This window comes from Mesitornis unicolor, unplaced genomic scaffold (genome assembly GCF_000695765.1).
Source record: "Mesitornis unicolor isolate BGI_N332 unplaced genomic scaffold, ASM69576v1 scaffold16049, whole genome shotgun sequence".
NCBI classification, from domain to species: Eukaryota; Metazoa; Chordata; class Aves; order Mesitornithiformes; family Mesitornithidae; genus Mesitornis; species Mesitornis unicolor.
The window spans coordinates 49,270-64,498 of record NW_010209397.1 but is presented as its reverse complement, the minus strand read 5'-3'; the positions used below and the strand labels follow the sequence as shown (position 1 = coordinate 64,498).

At 38.4% G+C, this 15,229-nt stretch overlaps 1 protein-coding gene across 1 annotated transcript in view; it reads right to left on the bottom strand.

Moving 5' to 3' along the window:
• Positions 1-478: 478 nt before the first annotated feature.
• The window catches only part of IQSEC1 (IQ motif and Sec7 domain 1), a gene marked incomplete at its 5' end in the record, with an annotated part of 47,065 nt that continues 32,314 nt past the window's right edge, over positions 479-15,229 (bottom strand). The window contains 5 exons of the mRNA XM_010192873.1: positions 479-1,084; positions 2,409-2,458; positions 9,812-9,988; positions 10,675-10,836; positions 14,233-14,332. Of these exons, the coding sequence (XP_010191175.1) occupies positions 479-1,084; positions 2,409-2,458; positions 9,812-9,988; positions 10,675-10,836; positions 14,233-14,332 (1,095 nt within the window). The remainder of the gene's footprint in view (positions 1,085-2,408; positions 2,459-9,811; positions 9,989-10,674; positions 10,837-14,232; positions 14,333-15,229) is intronic.

Genomic DNA, 15,229 nt, shown 5'->3' with positions numbered 1-15,229 from the left:
ACAGTATATATATATATATTTATATGTATATATTTATATTATATAAAGTTTACTTACGTACTTTCATCAACCATATCAGGTCTACTTATTTTTTTTGCCCATTGACAACAAAAGAGCAAGAATGCAACACTTGGTTCTGTATCACTTTTTTCCTTTTTCATAGACTAAGTTTTTATTATGCATGTAAAACTGTCAAAGGATTTGGTGTAAAAGGGTAGCTTTACTCATAGTCAGCAAGCAGCATGTTTTCAAGGCAGTTTGGAAATAAGAACTAACCAGATGGTAAACGTCTATCGAGTAGATAAGTAAAACCAGTATCGATTGCGCTAACTTCGATTGTTTTATTTAGTAACAGCAAGCCTTTAAGCTCTCGCAACTCAAATCGTCTAGATAAAAACTGACAATATTACTTGTTGCTTCTTGTAAGTGCCTTTGTAACTTTGTTTAAAACTATAGTTATGAGGAGGGTTGATACGTTCTAGACTATTGTGCTGATGCCACTGTGTTTGGGCTTCGTGCTGGCTGAGGTGGAGGGAGGTGGTGGCGGCCCATGGTGATGCTGGGAGTGCTGGGGGTGAGAAGAGTGCCCTGGGTGCGGAGGGGGCAGCGGCGGGTGGGAAGAGTGGGTGTGCTGTGCGTGGGAATGCTGCATGTAGGGAGCGTGCTGGGAGTGTGCCGCGTGCTGGGAATGGGGCATGTGCTGGTGGTACTGGTGAGGGTGCTGGATGTGCTGGGGAGGGTGATAGTGGTGGTGGTGGTGGTAGGGTGGAGGGTTCTGCTGCATGTGGCAGTACTGCGAGTGATGAGAGTGCACCTGCGCCTGCGTCTGCCCCTCGCCTGGCCCTGCGTGGTGCATGGCGGAGGGATGCTGTGAGTGCTGCTGATGTGGGATTACTGGAGGGTGCGGAGGTTGCTGTGATGAGCCAGATGGTGGATGGCCTTGGGAAGGTGGCTTTCCCCTTTTACTACCAAATAAGGAACCTAGGAGTGAGGAGGAGTTAGGCATAGTCTGGTGAGGGCGAGATGGACACTCTCGGGTTGATGTAGCTCTTCGGCGCATGTGAGGACTGCTAATGATGGACCCCTAAAAAGAAATTAATAGAAATAAAAATTAAAAAAATCTTAAAGTGTTTAAAAGAAAAAGTTCACACTGACCCACAAACTCCTCCTTCAGTGTTCACATGGGTGGACTACGTTAAGAGTTCTAGGAAAAATTTTCTTTCCACCTTCTCTAAGTTGCCAATAAGGCATTCATGCCCTTCTTGGGGTATTTTAAGCATTAAAATTTTTTCGCTCATTACTTTAATATCGAAAGCTATGACTTTAAATAAGAAAAATGTCATAGAAGAGTAACATGACATTAGACCTAGGAGTGTGTTTTTAAAGGAAAAATACATTTTAAAATACTGTAAAAAATATCATACTTGCTTTTTTACAACAAAAAAACCCATTAATTCAACCTAAATAGTTAAAATACACAGCAGCAAATATTACAGTTACAATTCAGATTTCAGAGCAGTGTTTTGAACTTTTTTTTATAGTAGTTTTCCACTACTATTTGCCACAGTGCTGCTTCTCAAGCCTACCTCTGAATTATGTGTTAAATGGAACCATACCATTTTTGTCACTAAGATTTCTATGGGATTGTGTTCTTCTGCCCTGTGGTCCAACGTTCTCTGTTATTTAGCCTGGAATGGTGTATTTAGTTTCTAGAAGTTTGGGGTTTGTATTTTTTAAAAAGAGTTATGGGACACAACAGTACTTAGGCAAAGTGTGCTAGATTTAAACTGCAATCTACCTACAGCAAACACAAAAAAAAAAGAGAGAAAAAAAAAAGGAAAAAATCTGCAAGCTGAATTCAGAGACATGAACAGTATATATAAATGGTTTGAAGATGAATGAAATCTCATGAAATCCACATTGAATTCACCTGTCTTAATAATTTTTTCCTCCCATGCCCTATCTGTGCAATTCCATGGTGTCATGACTGCATACATTTAGCAATTTAACTTGAAAATAAGCAATGGGAATGGTTGAGCATGAAAGTCAATAGTTGTAGCTAAATATCAAACAGCAAGAACAGTGTACTTTGTAACAAAGAGCGAGTGGGCTTTTAAGCTGGGACCAGACTGAAATGGTGGCAAAAGGACACATCATATTCATTTAACCATGCTTGCAGGAACAAAGGGAACAAGGTTAGCTCAAACCAAAAATGGCATTGGTCTAAAACAAGCTGTCAGTGCTTTTTAAGCTGGAAGAATACGGAGTGAGTAGCCTAGGCATGCATTTTATTTGAGGCAGGCAGGTTATATGTTAGAAGAAAAAAGAGCAAAAAAATATGTATATAAAAGAAAGGTTTGAAATGCACATCATCACATCCAGCTAGACATCAGTAACTTCCTACTTACTTCCATATTGCTGTCTAGCGATCCTGCACTGCTGCGTCGCCCACGCTTGCCTGCCCAGGACATGCAACACCATAGATTAGAGACTGAGACAAGACCCGGGTGAAAAACAGGTGCGTTCCCTGCATCGCTAGAGGAGGCTCTAAATGCAACTAGAGGGGCTGCGGGGGCAACATTGCACTCGACTGGTACACAGGCTACTAAGGCAGAAACTTAAGACTTTTAAGGCCATTAGTTAGAGTAAGTTTCTGTATCTGACTGACTGTTAAGAGGTATTGTTGTTGTGAATCAACTATCATTAGCGGGGTGTGATTTTTTTTTTTAAATTCGAACAACTCTTAAAATACACGTCTTTTAGCATCTGTGTTTAGTAGTATGGTCATGATGTTGACCAGCAATAATTTTAAACAGTTTAATTTCCTGGAATCTAAATTGTCTATGAAGTTTCTTTAAAGACTGATAGCGTTGATATAGACTTGTAGGGTGGTATTAAAAACTATAGAAAATTTAATATTGGCACATTCTGAACTTCAGTGTGGGGGACTGGTGAGGGGCAGCAGTTTCGTAATTTCGTTTTCAGTTTTGAACCTCAGTGGATTTCATATAATCTTTTTTCATGAGGTTTAAAAAAAAAAACTAAACTTAATTTTTGACCAGTGAATCTGGAATCTGTCTTGACATTATGGCTAGATTTTGTTTGTTTAGCTGTGCAGTGCTTTATCTTTAAGTATGACGGATTCGTTCTCCAATGTTCTCAAATTGCAAAAGACATTTGCCTAAAACTACACATGAAACACCAGACTGTTTGCCTAAAGAGCCAGAATACATTGGTGGCTTTATGTAGGACACAGGAGCCCAGATTTTCTCTCTGATTTCACAGGAGAGAAAATAGCATATGGCTGCAGCAGAAACAGATCTTTCTGAAAAGACAGCTTGTGGAGCATTGCTTTGTGAAGTTTCAAAATACTTTACTGGCAGGGTATATAAACAAAGCTAAGCTTTGATGAGTGGTCAGGTTCTCAAAGCTTCTCTAAATTCTGCACGTTTTTAGAAACCTAAATTTTTTCAGTGCTTTCTCCTTGCTTTCCTGCAAGGCCAAATAGAAAAAACCCCCTCCACTCTGCATTGGTACATTGCTGCCTTCAGAATGTCCTACTCTAACAGGTTCTTTAGGAGAGGAATGTGAAGATTTCAGCATCACTGAACCTAGGAGTCACATATCCTCATCTTGAGAAGCCCAAAAGGCACATGGTATCAGAGCTAAAGAGAACGACTTTGAGACTGGTTCCCAAGTGGAATCACAGCAGTGATTTCCAGGAGGTTCACCCTTACTTCTTGACAAATCCTTTCATAGCCCAATTCAGACTCCTCAAGTCTGATAACATCAGTAAGATCTAAAAACAGCACCATGAGCATAGCTCTGACCTGGCTGGTCATGGGATGCTGCCCTGCAACACAAGTTTGTCTTGAAGAGCTACAGTTCTCTTCAGACTACTGTAACACTTCCCCCTCTCTCATTAGTACCAAGTATACAAAGCCCTCCATGCTGACATTAAATAGAGGGGAAGGTGTTTGTGGTCAAAGTGTTTTGTTCAGCTTGTTAAATTTGTGGGAATTTTGAACATTTCTCCTAGACAGGCTCTTTGTCAAACGCTTGGTGGTTCATCTCTTGCTGCAGTTTTAGTCTCATCAAAATCATAACTGTGCTATCTTACGAACCCTCCCAAGAAAAACTGGTTTTGATAATTCCTTATTTTTACTTCTAGTCAGGCTTCTGCTAACGGGATTAGTACTGATTAACACTCAAATAACTCTTGCTTGCTGATACAGAAACACAGAGGAAGATAGCAATCTCTTAACTCAGCAGCCAATATTGCAAATAAGACTGACAGCTGCCACAAGGCATTAAATGTGGCCAAAAATGAAGGAAAACAGGATAATCTAATGCTTTTTGCATATGGCAAAGTCTCGAATAAAATAACCACGAACACGGTATATACACAGTATATATGGACAGAGAGAGACAGATGGATTTTTGCTTAGAATAACTTCAGGGCAAAGTAGTACTAGCAAAGCCAAGGACAAACAGAAAAATCCTACTTAAAATGCCTCTAATTTCCCTCAGATAAGACACTATCAAAATAAAGGGCGCTTAGTTTATTTTCTTAAAAACAAAAGGAACCCAATTCTGTATTGACCTACAGTATGATATGAAGACTATTAAGTAAGTCCTCTAGAGCATCCTCCCTGTCAACGTGTGTTTATCCAGGGCTGTTCTCTGGTTTTTGAGATGCCATCCCACCCCAAAAATGTCTCCCTAGAGCTGCAGCATTCAAATGCATCTAAAGAAAATGGTGACTAGAGCTGTGTGTGAGCATAACTCTGTTCTTGCATTGTAATTAACAGCTGTGATAGAAAGCAAGGTGGGACTGATTGAATCTGAAGTCCAGTTTTGCTGAATATATTCTGATCTACTTGAATTTTTTTAAGGATGTTACTTAAGAGTGGTTTTAAATTTTTTTTAATAAAATTAAATTTCAGTTGAATTAATATTTTCTGATCCATTCAAGCAATTCATTGCTGTTAGATATGAGTAGTCTTTGTAAGAAATATCTTTAACTTACACAAGTATAACATGTCTCATATATGTACATGCATTACATGGGACCAAGAATATTTGAAATTTGTAGTGGAAATATTAAGTGATCAAAATATTTTTACAAGCTTACACATTCCAAAAGAAAATACAGTTTCATTAATAAAAATCCGTTGTACCTTGCAGAAATTGATCTCACAGATGTGCAGATCATTACAGTAAATGTTTCTCACTGCTACCCTGTATTTCCTGAAACTCTGTTCCATGCCAGTGAAATACACTGGTATCTAAACCATGTATTATGATCTGGCTTTGTATGTCTTGGGGAAAAAAGAGTTCGGAGAAAAGTTCTAAATTTTTGGTTTTGGTAAAGCAAACTAATGTGGCAACTCTTTTAACAAGGAGTTGTTATTGTAGCCTCCAAAGGCTGTGAAATGGATATTCCCAGCAGCAGCAGAATCTGTAACCATCTAGCTACTCAGCTTAGAGGTGTTACCCAAGCTGACCTGCTCAAAATTTTCCGAAAAATATGCTTTAATCACTGATGTAGAGAGACCACTTTCCAGGGCGAAAACACTCTTTGTACCCACACTTTCATCTTGTTTTCTGGATGAAACAAGTGTAGTCCTAAGATCATACACCAATCGTGAAAAAAGTTTCTTGGGATCTTCAAACGGATTATTCTCAAAATACTGATTAAGCTTCAGGAGATGAGAAAACAGCATAACCAGACATCGGCTTGCTGAACTCCTCCTTCACTGGAAAAGCAAACAGTATCTTCTCCACAAGACTGAAGAGTTGATACAAATGTGTTTATATATAGCATGGGGTGCCTTTGTACAACTTGTACAATGGTTTGCTGTTAACATCTGCTTATCACCAAAGACTTGATTCATACAAATCGGTTTTATTTTAAAAACCCAGTAAATTCTATGATGCCCATTACTGTTGCTATGCCATTGAAGAATAGGAAATATAACAACAGTGACAAGGGAAGAGAGAGGAAAAATCCCTCCCTACTAGGAAAGCTCTTCTAATAAGGGAGAAAAAATCTGCTAGTATCCTCTGTCCTATATAGTGCAGCAAAATCCACGGGAGAGGAAGGAGAAAATAACCCAGTGACCCTGCCTGCATCGGATGAGGGAGGAGCCAAGGGACCGCAGCATCCCCTCACAGACTGATTCACCAGATTAAGGGATTCTGTAATTGCATGAACTCAGAGTCTATTTAAGGGGATTACGTGCTGAGAAGTTCCACAATCTTTTCCATTACATTTTGGGATATGGGAAAAATTTAAAAAATACATTATGAAATTGTTAAAAAAAAAGAAAGTTAAAGGTTGACGACTGCGATTATACGCAATACACAAAAAGAGTTACTTTAATTATTCTGGAACTACTCTTATGTTTTTGGTTTGGGCTTGGTTTTCTTGTTTATTTGTTTTTTAAAGTATTCTCTACTGATCTGTGATTGTTTTGAGATCAGGAGATTACAAGACAAGCAGAACTGTATTAATAGTAACCTTTATACCATCCAGCACTTCTGTTCAGATTCCAGCACTACCTAGGTATGCCAGCTGGGTGTTGGCACACACAGAATTACAATTTTTAAACCAGTGCAGCGTCTAAACATTATGGCCCCCTTGCAGATTAGGGATGGGGAGGAATAAAGCTTGATTTCCACAGGTGCTCACCACCATAAACTCAACGTGAAAGCATGGGGCTCCCCAGAATTCAGACTGACTAACCTAAAATCAGTCAAGAAACCTGTGAGAGACAGTCAGAAACGCAACCAGTCTAATGCTTCGTGCTTTGCTCTAGGGACCGAATCATTCTTCCCACCTACTAACGGCCATAACGGGACTTCACACCTTTCACATCTTTCTGTAAACCTACTTATCATGTAATTGTATATGGAGTAAGTGGTGAAATGTCCAAAATTCTACCAGAACCCTTAACACTCAGCTTTAACTGCATTAGAATTTGTCTGCCTTCTAATTTTTTTATGTAAATTAAGAATTTCAAAGTCTGAGACAAATAAATTCATTTCTTCCTTGACTATAGCCCACGAATGTGTAATAAAAATGATACATTTTGATTTTGAGAAGAATAAAGCACTAAATACTTTTGACCTATTCACATCTTGGAACAGTTGGTTTGCCACAGTCTGCTTTTTATTCCATGGAAAGAACTGCCAATCCACAATGAACAATCCTATCTTTAAAATCAAGAGACCTTCATTCACATCCTTTTTGCAATTATGATTCAAGCTATCATGGCAAATGCACAGAAGAACAGCTACCAGGAAATGATTCCTGACATTGTTTCCTGACAGAGAAATCTTGCCTTTCCTTACAGCTTACAGCTTAGGAGTCAGAATCACGCAGGGTATCAACGGTCATTAGGTCTAAGCGGCTTACTTGAGAGAAAGCTCAAGTCACTTTCCACAGCCACCACTTACTACTGTGATACTCAGTGGAAAGTAATGGACTGCTTTCTGAAACAGTTTTGTCATATACCCGTGCAACCAAAATGCTGTTCAATCTGATTTCCCCTTCACTGAATAAATATTTTAAATGTTTCAATTTTTTTTTTGCAATGTTCATTGGACAATTATCTGCCTTACTGCATAAATATGCAACCAGGCAATTTTCTCATGTTTATTAGATTTATTTCTGTATAAATGTAGAAAGGAACTCTAAAAATCCACTTTCAGCACGCCTTTTCCTACAGAAAACACAAAACCATCCACAGACCCACTATTCTTGTTCCTCCTCCTTACTGATCCTGTGTTTCATCCACAAAAATAAGAATTGAGGCAACCTAACTCAGTACTCCTTTACACAAGCAATTTAGTAGGGCATCATCACTGGGACGCAGTATCTTGCTAACTATGAGATTTCCTTGTTTTTTTTATGGATCATCTGTTCTATATTAAAATAAAATCAGCCTCACATGCAAGCTATTCACAGAGAAAAGGCAGAAGACATGTAAAGCCTCATTAAAATGACACCAAATAACAAAGCAAATAACAGGTATTTAATTTCTCAAGTCAGTTGCACTGCACAAGACCAAACAGAAACTCTCCATAATTCTCAACTTGTAAAAGATAAAATTAAGTTTAGTTGGGTTTAACAAACTCATTGATAAACCCTGCAGTCTGTGAGTGATTTCTACTTTTTATAATGGAAAAAAGTTATTTTCAGTAATAAGCATGCCAATGGTAGGCATGTTCTGTTGAAACGTGAGATGTTTTCATGATTACAAATACTTGTTTATTGCATAAAACCCATATCATGAATTTAAATATATGGTAATGTTTGAAAGACAGGGATGAAAAATGCCTATGGGATGAAAAAAATAATCAGAAATTACATTTATGGGTACAGATACACTCTGAACTCACATATTCACCAATATAGTAGTTCTCATTCTAATGAAATAAAAGCAAAACAACAAAAAAGGATGATGGAAGTATCCTCAAATCTGAGATATAACAGTGGTGAAGACTAGTGGCTTGATCCAAAATCCACTGAAGCCAATCAAGCACCAATATCCAACTTCAGCCTGATTTTGGATCAAGGCCCCAAGTCTTTTTAATGAAGCAAATGGACGTGTGAGTATGAAAGCCTAAACAGAGAATAAAAGAATTCAAAGAGCTCACTCTCTACATATCCGTACGCACATATGTATACCCACAAAACAGACTACAATTTCAGTTCACAACAACTTTATTTATTGCGGCATAGCTAAATAACTCTCTTTTAGTTAAAAAAAGGAAAAAAGATAAGTAGTGAAATTATGACTGTACTGTAAATCATTACTGCAACTGTAAGAACAAACCGGAGTATGTAACACAGACTATGAACTAAAATAAATAAATAAAAATGTTGTTGCTACTATCCCCAGAGGTACTTTCTGAATAGTGGGGGTGGTGGTCAGATACGACTTGTCACAAATGACAGGAACCACAAGATTACTGCCCACGGCAGCCCGTATTACATGGGTGTGCCAGTTCTGATATTACCAAGGCAAACCATAAAATAAAAACATACCAAACTTGCCTTGGCTTTTCTTTGGCTAAAAAAAATCACACCAGCACTCCCTTCAGTGTTGAGCTGTATTAATCAGTTCACAAATCTTAAGACACACCAATGGTTTTGTGGGATATTGGTATCCCTGTTCACTAGGGCTTCCTTTATTTTATTGGCAATAGTATTTCACAACAACCTCTTTTGCAAGAACTGGGAACTATATCTTGAGTTACAAAACAATAAGAGAGCATCAGGGACACACTGCATCTGAATTACATAGCTCTAGGCAGAATTTAGTAGGGCTTCACTCAATTTCATTCATCAATGTGGTGACACAGGTACACTTGAGCACAAAATACACAGAAAGCGGTCATTACACAGAGACCAGTTTTTCTTTTCTCTCTAAGCCTAGTGTATGAAGGGGAGGAAGCAAAGGGGAAGAAAAAAAGAAAGGAAAACTAAGTGGGTTACTCCTAGCACAAGCCAACCATTTTTTTTTAGAAAACACTTACAATTTTTCCTCTGTCTCCACTCTCCTTTAAAAGCATATATAGCAATCTACAACGGTTTAAATGTTTTCAAAGAGTGGTTGCTTAATAAAACAAGGGTAAAAAACAAACAGAAATTAAGCATGAACTATGAAAGAGAAGCTATTGAAACTGTTTGAAGTTTCAGTATTACTCGTTCTGGAAGCCTGCTTTGAGCTGGGCTTTATATGCATCATTCATGTATCGTTGCATGCCCGAGTGAGAGCAAGGCAGTGAAGGCAGCGCTTACCTGCTTCAGACAGGTCTCTGAGGGAGCTGCTCAGCGCGCTTCTCTTCAGCCCCTCCCCAGTCGCGTAGCTGTCATCCAGGCAAGCTCTGTTCAGTGTCCCATTGCCAGAATCTTTTTTCAGGCTGGAGCATTGAGACATACTTGGACGCACCACACCCTTCTGCTTTTCTAGCTCAGCTGAAACAAAGAGAACGAATTTGCAATTCATATTTATTGACCATAATGAAGGACACGGTAACATAACGATTTCTGTATTTGATCCTGTATTACTGTGAATAACAGGTAGGAGCTCACTTTGGCACTGTTAAATGCTCGAGACAAACTTCACCCCTGTACTAACAGCTTTATATTACAACCTACAGCATGAAAGACTATTCCTCTTTTGGAAAAACTGAAGAGAAAAGTCCAGGTTTAGACACTCATAACTTCCAGCAAAATGTATCAATTTATTCTATGGCTACCTAATTGAGAAAATACAGCAATATCAACATGGAAATGAAGAAAAATTCAGTGAAACTTATGTGAAGGGCCATCATTGAGAATTTCAGTGTGATGCAAATCACCCCTAAAACTCTTACTGTTATTTATACTACAAGTTACAACTCCATCTCTTCTCTGCCCATTGTTATTTGCAGTTTGCTTAGGCTAAATTTCCACTGCAGCTATGGTACAGTAAATAATAGTCAATGAACTCAGCTGGGGCTTAACATATAATTGGGTTTTCTCTTTCTAGAATCAAAGCCATGGAAAAAACCCACATTATTTTAAACTTTTAAAAAGTTCTAATGAGTCACACACACATTCAAGATTTTCTTATTTTTATTAGCTTGAAAATGCTCTATTATATGTACCTTTGTACTTACACTCTATTCTATGCTTTTCCATTTCTTGGACCTCTGCAATTGACTCCCTCAAGTCATCTGTAAACTTCTTCCTGTCCTGAGGATTTGGTGCATTGAAATTTATTAATACTTTGATATCTGCGCCTGGAACAGCTGACGTGAGCCGAATACCGTTGGGATAATCTAAAAGAAAGAGTCAAGAAAAACTAAGCTCTGATTATTCCGATTACTTTTCTTCTTATAAAACAAAACCCCACAACCGAAGGCTTTTCACTAATATTACCATATAGGGAACAAAGTCAGAGAAATAAAAGTCCAAAGGCATAGAATTAGAATGAAAATCCCTAAGATACATTAGAACTGCTTAACTGTCAAGATACCAAATAAATACTGAAAGGCAGTCCTCCTGCAGCTGTTACCCTTAAGGTACAACGTACAACAGAAAAGAAAAATCCCAGAAAAAAAAATGCAGAAAATTGAAGGGGACAATTTTTGTTTCATGGAGCAGATCCCATGACCTACCTTACCCAGTAGTGACCAAAGTTTTGCTCAGTAAAGACTACTTGAATACATCAAGTACTAGAAACTGTCTTACACTTCTAACTTAACATTTGCAGGAAGAAAACCACACCAGCATGTGCAGCTTTTAGTATTTCCTATGAAGTTGTGTTCCCCAGACATCCTATTTTCTTCTTTTTTTTTAAGAAAAAAGGTTAAAATTATCTGTGAAATTACATACTAAGGAATTACAAAGGGTGAGTTCTGGGTTTTTCTTCTTCTTTTGGCCCATTTACGGACATTTTCAAAATAAAAGGTAGATTTTTCAACAAAATTTCTCTGTTTTCTAGCTGCACATCTGAGAATGCAGATTTTAACAGCTCAAGATATCTTCTGATAGAAGAAGGTTCATTTACAGAAAGACAGCTTGCAATGAAGATATGTTCTACTGCAGAAAACAGAATCAGCCTTGGCTTGAAGCACAGGCCTGTAGGAATGGGGTGTCGGAAAAACTCAAAATACGTATTCTAATTCCCAGTATTTTCTTTTACTCAACTGCCTGACCTTATCGGTTTGCTAAAGCTCTCAAATATTTACTTAAGTATTCAACCTGAAGTTCAAGTGCTCCCACGTACTAAAAATTCATTCCCTCAAGAACCAGCAGATGACGTAAGGCAGTCTCTCAAAGTCATTAGGTTTCAACAATATACAGACTTAAAATATTGAGAAACAAGTGCAAATGCTAAGGTAGCCTTCTAAAAAGCATAACTTCCAAATCAGAGTAGTGACTAAAAGTAAAGCAAGCCCATTTACCACTCTCAGGTGAAAAAGGTACCACCTACTGCAAGCCCCAAAGGGTACAGCGAGGAAGGAGGGAGCAAGAATTTGGGGCTTCTGCCCTAAATTTGATCTCAACCTCTTGCACAGAAGCAATGTATGGCTGATCTGCTTCTCCTTACAACATGACAACTGCATCTACCTTCCACCAAAGAAGATAGGTGTCCCAAGCTGTCTGCAGCTGCTGCCATTCAGAGTACAGCCCGGTGGCCCAAGGAGCAGAGGAGTGGTGCTAGGCAAGCTGCCAGGTGGAGAGCATGGGACAGCATCACGTACTGCTTTGAACACTGAAACTGGACATGCAGCAACCAGCTACAGAAAGCGCACCACTTGGGGCTGTGTGTGGGGGGAGTTTAAGAAACCAAAGAAGGAAACTTGGTAACCCCTAAGTCACACGGGCTATTCACAAATGAACAAAGAACAACAAATCTCCACACACTAAACAAACAAAAACTGTTTTATTGCCAGAGATACCTCTCTGCATCATATTGATTAAGCAACAGCTAATACACTGGTTTCAGATTACTCTAAAGTGATCTGCTTGTCGTTCATATTTTCAGTTATTTTCACTGAAAATGTAAAATAAATTTCCCTTATGGCCTATTTATCTACTAGAGGTACCTGACATTATTTTCCTATTTGGACTTCATCGATCTCTCAACATATTTGACTTTTATCATTAGAAGTCAATTCTTCTACCGTCAACACCAACCATTTTGTTCAACATCAAGAGTAGCCATAACAATATTTTTGTCGCTTCTGCTTTAGTGACATTAACTTTTCTACACTTGAAATCAGCTGATTCTGACAGCTGCTATACACAGATTTACTGAATGGCATGATGGCTTGAGCCAAAATACCCCAGAGCTTGCTGGAGACAGGGAGAATGAAGAATATGAATCGTACAAACCAGAGGGGAAGCATACTTCTCTTTCCCAGTTGGAAAATACTGCATTCCACCTGACAGGCACTGGTATTACAAGTACAGTCAGCTCACTGACCCACTGCAGTGAATTCACCTTAGGAGCCCAACTGTCTGCTGAAGTCTCACTTAAAATGCCTCCAGTTCACTGGGAGGGATCCAGCCTTTTACTTCTAGTTCCACAGTAGCTATTTTTGAGTTTACTTGAATAGAGTGTTTCTACTTAGCATGCTTACGTGATTTTTTGAAGTGCATTTAACTTGACATTAGAGGAATTATATATTCTTCTATTTTCAGTAGAATCTAGGTTAGAAATATTTGGCCTTCCTTGAAAAATGAATTTTATATTATAGCATGTATGCATAAGAAAGTGAGAATGAATGTGCATGCACATAAATAATCTGCAGGCTGCATCGGTGCTACAAGCTCTACAAAATCTTCCCTTCTGAAATCTCCAGATGCTCTGACTCATTAACAGTGACTTCTTTTGAGTGAGATGAGCACTGGAGCACATTCTCAAGGACAAACAAAAACCAAGAGCTTTCCACAACGGAAAAGCACAGAAACTACTGCATGTCACATCGAACTGCATCCAATCTATCACGAAAGTCAAGGCTTGGTTTACAAACCAATAAGTCACGTCACACAGACTGTCTCCCTGTGTGCCATACAAACAACTATGCCCTGCTAGTGGTTATTACTGATGCCGTCTCGAGGCTTAAAATCTATGTGAGCATTAGAAAACTATGAGCTTTTTGTTGGGCTGTTGTCTGTTCAGAATAAGCTTGACGAGCATTAAAGGTAAAGAGTTGTGCGTGCACTGATGTAGATTACAACTGACATAAACAAAAGGTGTCAGAAAATACAAACTTTAATCCAGACTCTGCTTTGCATTTATGCTGGAATGAGTATACCTTACCTAGGCACAAAGTTAAGATGTAAATCAAGAAAAAATTAATTAATGCCTTGAATTACACATATCATTATAACAGCGGTTATTTATTATCATACATTCAGTTCCAGCCAGCTGTACCACTGACTCAGCAACAGATACACATGTTTCAACACAAACATTCTATTCTTTACAAGCATTCACAAACAACACATTTGGCTGGATTTGGCTTCTGACTACAATCAAAACAAATCTAACAGCAGTCTTGCTGTTTCTTATGCTGACTTTTTGTTTTAAACTTTAGGGCTGAGTTAAATTCGGAGCAAATTAATTCAGAATCAAGTCCTGTCCATCCCTTTCTGTCACACACAGTTTTATTTTATTGTATGTATAAATAAAGTGGTTAACTAAAAGGAGAGGAAAGACTTACACTGGTTCTCAAAAAGAAGAACTTGCATTCCATAGAGGGAAAAGGACTGTCGAAAACTGTATGTGACTGAGTTCTTCTTCTTTTGAAAAATCTTGGTTACCTGAAAGTCATCACATAAACAACTTAAATTTCCCTTTAAACATATGTGCTTGTGGAAAATGATTGTTCATAAGAATTAGCATACAGAAACACCAAAGCAAGCTATGATCTGCCAGAAAAGACGAACTTGTAATTTTTTTCCTACCAAAGCTAGCTTTGGAGCACTGCTATCTCTGAACCAGAAGGTTTAATATTTCATCCAGATACAAAGCCTTTGTGTCCTCGATTCTACAGAACTCTACTTCTTGAAATTCCAGAAAGAAAAAACTCCTGCATCATACTGTGCACTGTACATGTTCGTAAAAATGTAAACATGTTTTAAGTTTCCCTTTTAAAAAACTTCGCTGCTACCACACTTTCTTTCACGTTGTTTTCTTACACTCTGACTACAGCCAGGATATGCTATGGGCCTCTCCACACAAGTTGAACTCTTAGCCCTTACTCCTATGAACTCTGGGACCTTCCAAACTTGCTTCCCCGCTGTGCCCCTCCAAATACTGCCTTGCAGTACCTCATCCACTGATGCCCCGTTTCCCTATCATTCCCTATCTCAATAAAAGCTGTAGAAACCTTTAGTTTTTGCTACAACAGAAGTAACGTACTACTGCTTACCATCAATTCTGGAGTTCTCCTAAAGTGTGAATGCAACCACTCTCTATAACCAAGAGGTTTATTTTTACTAGTTCTTTCTAATTTTAACTTTTGGCAGTGGCGTTTTACTACAACTGGCAAATACGGCCTATATTACTCCCAAAACAGTTTGATAAAACTACTGACATCCAAGTAAGTAATAAAAACTGACAGAAAACCTGCAGCCTGAAGATGACAATGTTCCATCATTTTATATTTAAGTTCACATTTACAACTAGGAGGTTAAAGTAACCACGGGTAATCTGAA